Source organism: Canis lupus, chromosome 21 (genome assembly GCF_003254725.2).
Source record: "Canis lupus dingo isolate Sandy chromosome 21, ASM325472v2, whole genome shotgun sequence".
In the NCBI taxonomy this organism is placed as follows: Eukaryota; Metazoa; Chordata; class Mammalia; order Carnivora; family Canidae; genus Canis; species Canis lupus.
The window spans coordinates 29,219,860-29,229,837 of record NC_064263.1 but is presented as its reverse complement, the minus strand read 5'-3'; the positions used below and the strand labels follow the sequence as shown (position 1 = coordinate 29,229,837).

General features: G+C 34.7%; 1 protein-coding gene across 1 annotated transcript; it reads right to left on the bottom strand.

Annotated features, from left to right (window-relative positions):
* Positions 1-4,491: 4,491 nt before the first annotated feature.
* Positions 4,492-5,461, bottom strand: LOC112667912 (olfactory receptor 52N4). Its single transcript, XM_025459971.3, is given in 2 exon segments — positions 4,492-5,286; positions 5,288-5,461. Coding segments are annotated over 2 exon segments (969 nt in total).
* Positions 5,462-9,978: the final 4,517 nt, after the last annotated feature.

Below are 9,978 nucleotides of genomic sequence, written 5' to 3'. Positions count from 1 at the left end.
TGTACCTTTTATTCCCATTTGTTTTTTAGGATTCCACATATAGGTGATATAGGTGAAATCATATGTGTTTGTCTTTCTCAGTCTAACTTATTTCACTTAGTGTAATACCCTCTAGATCCATCCATATTGCCTCAAATGGCAAGATCTCATCTTCTTCTTATGGCTACATATCTAGCTTATCCATTTCTTTTATTGGACAAACTTTTTAATATTACTATTTTGCCATTGTCACTCAAGTCACTCATAGTTTATTGGTTTTTGTGTGAATACAAGTATTTTTCTGGGATAAATGCTCAAGAGTATAACTGCTAAATTATTAGAGTATAACTAAATTATTAGTTAAATAATTATTCCAGTATTATCTTAAGTAACTGCCAAAATATTTTCATAATGGCTGCCCTGTTTTATATGCCTACCAGTAATATATTAGTGATTCAGTTTTTCCATACTCTTAACAGAATTTCATGTTGTTAGTATGTTTAATTTTATCCTGTGTCATGGTTATATAGTGACATTCTATCTCAATTTAAATGTTATTTGTATATGGCTAACGATGATGACCATTTAAAATGTTTAATTAAAATTAAAATTAGTTAACATACAGTGTATTATTAATTTCGGGGGTAGAATTTAGTGATTCATCAGTTGCATATAACATGCATTGCTCATTATTACATCAGGTGCCCTCCTTAATGCCCATCATCCTATCCAATTACCCCATCCTCCCACCCATCTCACTTCCAGCAAACCTCCCTTTGTTTCCTATAGTTAAGGGTCTCTTATGGTTTGCCTCCCTCTCACTTTTTATCTTATTTTTCCTTCCCTTCTCTTATGTTCATCTCTTTTGTTTCATAAATTCTACATATGAGTGAAATAAAATTCAGTTTTTCTATGTGTCTGTTTGCCATTTGTATGTCCTTTTCAATGAAATGTCTATGTATATTTTTTGTTTATTTTCTAACTGGATTTTTTTTTTTTTACCATGAATGTGTGTGTGTTTGTATGTAACTGTGCATGTGTGTGTGTGTGTTGGATAAGTCTTTTTTTTTTAATTTATTTTTTATTGGTGTTCAATTTACTAACATACAGAATAACCCCCAGTGCCCGTCACCCATTCACTCCCACCCCCCGCCCTCCTCCCCTTCCACCACCCCTAGTTCGTTTCCCAGAGTTAGCAGTCTTTACGTTCTGTCTCCCTTTCTGATATAGCCAGGGGAATTTTAAAAAAGAAAACCATATCTGGGGGCATCACAATGCCAGATTTCAGGTTGTACTACAAAGCTGTGGTCATCAAGACAGTGTGGTACTGGCACAAAAACAGACATATAGATCAGTGGAACAGAATAGAGAATCCAGAAGTGGACCCTGAACTTTATGTGTTGGATAAGTCTTAAAAACATTTTTCCCGTTCTGTAGCTTGTCTTTTCATCCTCTTAATAAGGTCTTTCACAGAGCAAAATGTTTGTTAAAAATTTTAATATGGTTTAATTTTTCACTTTGATGTCAAGTCTAAGAACTCTGCTTAGCCCTGGATATTAAAGATTTATCCCATTGCTTTTTAAAATGTTTTAGAGCTTCAATTTTTACATTTAAGTTCATGATCCATTATTTTGAGTTAGTGTGTAGGTACAATCAATGTCCAATCTTGATTTAGGTCAATAGTATTTTTTTATTTGTTTGCCTATCGATGTCCAACCTTCCAGCAAACTTTTTTGAAAGGCTACATTTCCTTTATTGATTTTTTTTGTTTCAGTGTCTAAAACTGTTTGGACATATATGAGAGGGTCTATTTCTAGGTTCTCTATTCTGTTCCATTGATCGAAATACCTATCCTCTACTAATACCACAGTCTTGATATTGTAGCTATGTAAGTCTTGAAATTGCAAAGACTCCTTCCTCATTTCATTATGTACTTTCAATTGCTTTAGCTATTGTTATTCCTTTGATATTTCAAGTAAATTTTAGAATAATTTTGTGTATATTAACACAAGTCTTGCTGAAATTTTTATAGGAATTGCAACACTCCTGTGTATCACTTTGGGGAAAACTGGTACCTCTTCATCCATGAATATTGTATGTCCCTTCATTTAATTGGATTTTTAAAAATTTCTTTATTGGCAATGAATAGTTTTATATATAATTTTATATATTATTATAATAAAGATAACTACCATTATACTTTCTACTTTTATGGGCTTAACTATATTAAAATATCTCATTTAAATGGAATCATTGAAATGTTTATTCTTGTGTGACTGATTTATTTCACTAAGCATAATATCCTCAAGAGTTATCCATGATGCAGCATATGACAGTTTCCTTTTATGTCTGAATAATATTTCATTGTATGTATATACTATATTTCTTTACCTATTCATCTATCTGTGGACCTTTAGGTTACTTCAATACCTTGGATATTGTGAATAATGCTGCAATGAACATAAGAATACATATATGTCATTGAGATCTTATTTTTCAATTCTTTTGGCTAAACATCCAGAAGTGGAATTTTAGATCATACAGTAATTCTATTTTTAATTTCTTGAGGAACCTCCATATTGTTTTCCATAGTTTCTGTAAAATTTTTCATTTCCACTGACATTTCCAGACATGGGTTCTAATTTTTCTACAACCTCACCTACAACTCCTTGGTTGATCTTATAATTCCTATCCTAACAAGATAAGAAGTGAAATCTCATTGTGGTTTTGATTTGGGTCTCTCTAATGATTAGTGATGCTGAGCATCTTTTCATATCTGTTGGCTATTTGTGTGTCTTCCTATTAAACAGGAGTGATGAAAATCATAAAATGTAAAGTGCTTCTGAAGTAAAATAGTGCAAATGTTTCAAGTTATCAAGAATACGGAATTGCATTTGATATTCCTAGGAGATAGAGTTAGATGAGACCAGAAAGAGGCCTATTTAATTTGTTAACATGGAAGCCACTGCTGATATTGAAAAAATCAATTTCAGGTGATGGATCTGACCAATTAGGGGGAGAATGATTTCAGGTTGATAAAGTAAAGGGAAAGAAAATGCTAATTTGTTCTTTGAAGAGGTTGTCAAGAGGGCACGATCCCAGGTTGACCTGAGCACTGGACCTAGGCAATTGTAGGCTCCTTATGCTTTCCCCTGTCCTTGGATTATGCATTCCACTTACCTCTCCCACACTAGATGCTACCTTAAGGACACAAATTTAGGACAGTTATGTATTGCTGAGACCATTCTGGATGGTATATGTGACTGAACACAGGGAATGCCTCCATATACACTCCTAAGATTCCAGCAAGCAGGTGCAGAGAGCTACTCATCGTGCAAGACAAGTCTTGTATGTATGTTCTCTTGCTTATTTAAACTGCCACCTACCAATCTGGGGTGGTCTTCCTCTCTCTTCAGTCTCTGCTTGCTCTGTATGTATAAAATACAATTGAAACAACACTTGTTCTAGAAGTTTTGATATCAGAGTGAAGCAGAGAAACAGGGTAAAAAGTGGAAAGTGGTTATATCTTACGGGTTGGTATTCTGTAAGATTCCAAAATTTGAGAATGTAAAAAAGGACTAATTAAATAATTAAATGCAATTTCATTGGTATAGTTAACTAAACTGGGCAAAAATAACATGTATTCTTTTAAGCTGGACAGAGAGATATAAGAATAATGATTCAGTTTATTCTATATTTCTTACAAAATTGGCTTAGATCGTGAAACATTAATATAAAAGTACTATTTCCTTCAGTCTTCCATTTGTTCATTAATTTAAAAGAATCTTAAATATTAGAATGAAATATTTGGTTTTATTTATTATGTTCACAATTGCAGATAAGAGGAAGCAGTTGATTTTGACCCCTTCTCATGCTGCTTACAAAACATTATATTGTTTGTTACATTCGTTAAGACATCTATCTACCTCAACCTCCAGACTGTGTTCTTTCAAAGATCCTCTTGAAGAAAACTGGATAGCAGATCAGTCTGTGTAGTAGAAAAACGTGTGTGTCATTGCTAGGAGAGACCTCTTCAGCCAGATTCTCTCAGACATCCAGAGACTTAAAATTCATTACATTAATGACTTCATGCATAGAATACTTTATAGCTTCTCTTTCAGGGAGGAGTCATTAAAAATATTTTAGTAGTGATTAAAAGTATATGCCATATATTTTCCAGGGGAAGAAAACAACTGGCTTTAAATATAGAAATTGTAATTTGTTTGGAAACAGGATCACCTACTTTTGTTTTATTTTTTAATGAAAATGGTGTAATTAGTGTTTGTTCAAGGATATGTATTCTTTCGCACAAAGCTGAGAAGGAAAAATATTTCATAGAAAGTTTGTTTGGCAGTCCATTTAAGATTTTCAGGATATGTATGTAGAAATGCATCAATCAATATGCTCTAACTCCATGACCAAAATAGTACTTCTCAAAATATTTTTTATCTCCTGACTAAATAGGAGCTCCACTCTGTCATGAAATTGTCTTTTTTTTTTTTTAAGTCTCTTCTATATGCCATGGGATTTGATGTCCTTAGACCCTGAAAGGATCCTTATGACACGGTCTCGTATCTGCTTGGTTTTCACCCCATAAACAATAGGGTTCATAGTGGGAGGCAAGAGCAGATAAATATTGGCCACAATGATGTGGCAAGAGGGAGGGATTGTGTGGCCCCCAAAGCGGTGGGAAAAGAAAGAGAAGAAGGCTGGACTGTAGGAGAAAACAATGGCACAGATGTGAGCAGTGCAGGTGCTGAAGGCCTTCTGTCGAGCATCTGCTGAAGAGAGGCTGACCACTGCCCGGAGGATCATGGTGTAGGAGATTGTGATGCACAGGATGTCAAAGCCACCAATTAGGAGGGCAACCATCAGACCATAGATGGCATTGACCTTGACATTGCCACAAGACAATTTGGCTACAGACATGTGGTCACAGTAGGTGTGGGGAATTATATTGCCTCTGCAGTAGGACAGGCGCTTCGTGAGGAAAGTGAAGGGAATGATGAGCAACACCCCTCTCAGGAAAGTAGCAAGCCCAACCTTTGCAATGACATGATTGGTGAGGATAGTTGAGTACCGCAGAGGGTAGCAGATGGCCACATAGCGGTCCAGAGCCATGAGCATAAGCACTCCAGACTCCATCCCTGTGAAGGTATGGATGAAGAACATCTGGAGCAAACATTCATTAAAGCCAATGTCCTTGAGATGAAACCAGAAGATACAGAGAGCTTTAGGAATTGTACTAGAGCACATGACAATATCAGTAAGAGAAAGCATGGCTAAAAAGTAATACATAGGTCTGTCTGTGCAATGAATCCTCATAGTAGATGAGGTATAACAGCCCACAATTCCCTACCATGGCCACAATATACATGGAGAAGAATGGGAAGGAAATCCACACATGCATGTCTTCCAGTCCTGGGACTCCATTAAGAATGAATGAGACCAGGGTCCAGTTTGTTTTATTCAATATTATCATGATTAATTAGGCCTAAAATTCATGTGTGTTTTCCTAGAATAAGAAAAAGAAAAGAAAAATATAACTTATGGATACTGTCTCCCTCTCACACCCACATTTTAAAATTCCATGATGCATTTTAATGATCAGCCAAATTTTCTGAGGTCTACAGAGTAGGGTTTTTTTTTGTCTATTTGTTGTTTATTAATTAAGGTATATGTTCATCTAACAAATTCTTGTTAAACAATCCAAGTTTTCATCACAGACACTGATCCTACATTTTTTTTTAAAAGATTCCCATTGTCAGGCAGCCCGGGTGCCTCAGAGGTTTAGCGCTACCTTCAGCCCAGGGCCTGATCCTGGAGACCCGTGATCGAGTCCCACCTCCAGCTCTCTACATGGAGCCTGATTCTCCCTCTGCCTGTGTCTCTACCTCTCTGTCTGTGTGTGTCTCTCATGAATAAATAAATAAAATCTTTAAAAAATAAAGATTCCGGGGATCCCTGGGTGGCGCAGCAGTTTAGCGCCTGCCTTTGGCCCAGGGTGCGATCCTGGAGACCCGGGATCAAATCCCACGTCGGGCTCCAGGTGCATGGAGCCTGCTTCTCCCTCTGCCTGTGTCTCTGCCTCTCTCTCTCTCTCTCTGTGACTATCATAAAAAAAAAATAAAAAAATAAAGATTCCCATTGTCAAAGTTTTAATCAAGTATAACTCTGTTAGGACTTCTAGGGATTATTTTAGAATACTCTACTTACCAATTTATAACTATATGCGTATCTCTATTGATGTGATCTAAAAAGAATTCTCTGTTTACATCACCAATGAACCAACAGATATGATTATGTTTTGTTCATACTGTTAATTAGCCAATAATTGTTTTTGATTACTAAGGTACTGTTTGAAGCTTTTGTAAATATATTTCTTAAATAGTTATTTATTTATTTATTTATTTATTTATTTATTTATTTATTTATTTGAGAGAGAGGGAGAGAGACAGGCAGAGACACAGGCAAAGGGAGAAGCAGACCCCATGCTGGGTGCCCGACGTGGGACTCGATCCAGCGACTCCAGAATCGAGCCCGGGGCCAAAGGCAGGCGCCAAACCGCTGAGCCACCCAGGGATCCCCAGCATTTGTAAATATTAAAATATTAATCCTCAATGGAACTTGGAGTCTCCCAATTCAATAAAATTTTTAATTCACTCTTCTCACTTTTAAGACATCTTATTTTTGTCCCATACTTGGCTATATGCATTTATAGGAATGCTTTGAATTTACATGCAAAATAAACTTCTAGTTATACCTAAAGAACAGCTAATATTGCTTAGGATGCTGAATCCATCACTGGTAGATTGTACCCATCTGTTCTTTCTGACTTGCTTTACATTTTTTCATAACTTTAGCAATGAAACTAGCCAATATAAATGAAATTTAATACTTCTAGCCATGCATCAAATTCATTTCTCATCCAAGAGAAAAATTAATTAATCTGAAATTCTGTATTAACATCTAAACTTCATTTTCAAATTACTAAATATTGAGGGTGGATAAATGACATCTTGTTCTTTCATTAATCTTTTCCTTTCTCATAAATATTCAATGAGCACTTACAATGTGGTCATGTAAGGAACCATATACAGTTTCATACTTTAAAGAATTCGGAGTTTAATGGAGAGACCAAAAGGCACACAAACAATCACAGGAAATATAACAAAAACTAAAATAGAAGTATGTGCAAGGCCCAAAATAAAGACTACATTAGTAGAGTGGATGTACATTTTTGAAGCACTGGTAATTGTCAAGAAGGACCACGTTGAAGAGAAGGTGTTTGATGTCTATTTTGAAGTAAGATAAGGTATAAGGGTGATACATTTGTAAAAGGAATTCCAGAGGAAAAAGTCAATATATAAAAGTATATAAATCAAAGCAAAAACAAAAACAAGGAAACAAACAAAAATTAAATCAATTAAGTCCATGAGAATTCATCAGTATTAAGGGAATAAATAGTAAGTATGAACTGACCAGGGCTAGATCATAAAGAATCTTGTAGTTATCAGATACTAGGAAATTCCTTGGTAATGGAGAGTAAATAATAAAGAATTCACAAGAATCCAGAGGGTCAGGAGTGAACTCTGTGATGTTTGGAAGACTTACTAAGCAGTGAAAAAGTCAGAATCCTCCTTCTGCTCCTCGGTGGGAATATTCCCCAGCACCCAGCAGAGAGGGCAGAAAAAAGATGTGGAAAACTTTGAGATATTATCATCTCTGCTCAAAAGTAAGCAAAGTAAGAATTAAGGGGAGATGGAAACTGATTAGAATGGTAAATAATCATTTAGTTAGCGGGCTTCAGAAACAATTTATGAAAGATTTCTTCTTCCTGAAAGGAAAGGAACTCTGGTCAAGTTTCACAAACAACCTCATTGGTTTCCATTAACCACCTTCCTAGTAACACTACAATGACCAGAAATAGGAAAAAGTGGGTATGATTTTCCATAGAAAATTATCAACTAAAGGGACTATAAGGGAAAGGAGGGAAAGTGAGTGGGGAAAAATTAGAGAGGAAGACAAACCATGAGAGACTCCTGACTCTGGGAAACAAACAAAGGGCTGTAGAAGGGGAGGTGGGTGGCAGGATGGGGTAACTGGGTGACATGCACTAAGGAGGGCACTTGAGATGAGCACTGGGTGTTATACTCTGTGTTGGCAAATTGAATTTAAATAAAATATGTTTTTAAAAGGAAAATTGTCAACTAATACAATAGAAATTTCACCAATATATTAGAAAGAATACCTTGGCTTCAGAGCTGATTTTTATAATTCATTTTAAATCTCTTTGAGGTGTTTTTGCTCTTTCAATGTCCCTAAGATCAGATCTGGACAATTGTGTCTTGGTGAGTTATATGGATTTTAACCCCATCTTTCCAATTCCTAAAGGTATACATGTGGACAATTTATGTAACTTCCTTAAAAATCAGATTACCTATCCTTTTAAATACAGATAAAAATACTATTGTAAGAAATACAGTTCAGAAAGCAAATACTGAAACAAACATTTAAGCCATCTAATTTCTGACAAAGGAAACAGATTATGAATAAAAGACATTTTTAAAGGGGTCTTGGATAGCTTAGGTGGTAGACTTTGTGACTCTTGATCTCAGGATTATGAGTTCAAGCCCCAAGTTGGGTCTAGAGCTTACTCTAATTGAGCCCCCGCCCCCAAAAAAGCAAACTATAAAATTGAATACAAACAGAATATGAAACTGTGTATCACAATGATAACACAACTAAACACAGTAAAAATAAATAATTCAAGCGACTTTCAAAAAAAAAGCCGGTATTTTCAATAAATATTACTGAGTCAATGGATATATGTGTGAAGAAAAAGAAACACACCTTGTTCCCTAAATCATGTCATACACAAAAACAATCTCAGAAAAATATTAAAGCTAAATGAGAAATTCAAAACACACTTCTCCTTTGGTATTTGGAGTAGGCAAAGATTTGAAAACAGGACACAAAAATTGCCAGTCATAAAAAAATATTGATTAAATTAAATTACCATTAAGAGTTTTATTTGAAAGACACTGCTAAAAGTGTGAAAAGACAAGCCACAGGTAAACAGGGGATATTTGCAATCCATATAGTCAACAAAAATTTCATAATTGAAATACATGAAATACTCCTACAAAAATAATAAAGTAATGGAGAGGAACAGGTTATTCATACATTTCATAAAAGAGGAACAAAAAATACCAATAAACATGTAAGTAGAAAATAATTTTTATAGTTATTAGGGAAATAAATGGAAATTTAATTTCTCATGACATAGCAATACATATCAAACTAAAAATTACAATGTAAAACACTAAAAATACCAAGTATTGGTGAAAATATGAAACAATGGCTGGTAGGAATGTAGATTTGAACTATTTTGGGCTTATCTGGTAATGATGATGAATATGTGTATTACCATCAGTTCCATTCCCAACAAAAATATATACATATTTTTACCAGAACATATCAACAAGAATGCTTACTGCAACACAATTATAATATATTAGTAATAAAACCTGGAAAATACCTAAATGTCTAATATAGTTAGATTGGGTGCATAAAATTTGGTCCCTTCCCGCAATGAAATTCTATATAACAAAGAATAAACAGTCCACAGCTGTGTATACAACATAGATGTTTAATTTAAAAACCAGACACAAAATAGTGTGTCATGTTTGAATTTATAAAAAAATACAAAAATGGATCAAACTAATCTAAGCTATTAGCAACAGGAGAATGTTCCCCGTAAAGGGGAGAGAATGGAAAATGGAAGGAAGCATATGTAGAGGGGTCTTGTGAAGTGCTGTGAATATTCTTTTTCTGTATACCAGTCATGAGGTATATGTGTTTCAGGTTGTAAGAATTCCTCAAGATATAATTGCATGTGTATATTATATTTTATCAAGAACAGAAGAAACATTTTGCTGAGAAAATGAAGGAGATAGCATGGTAAAACATACTACCACATTTTAAATGCTCAATACC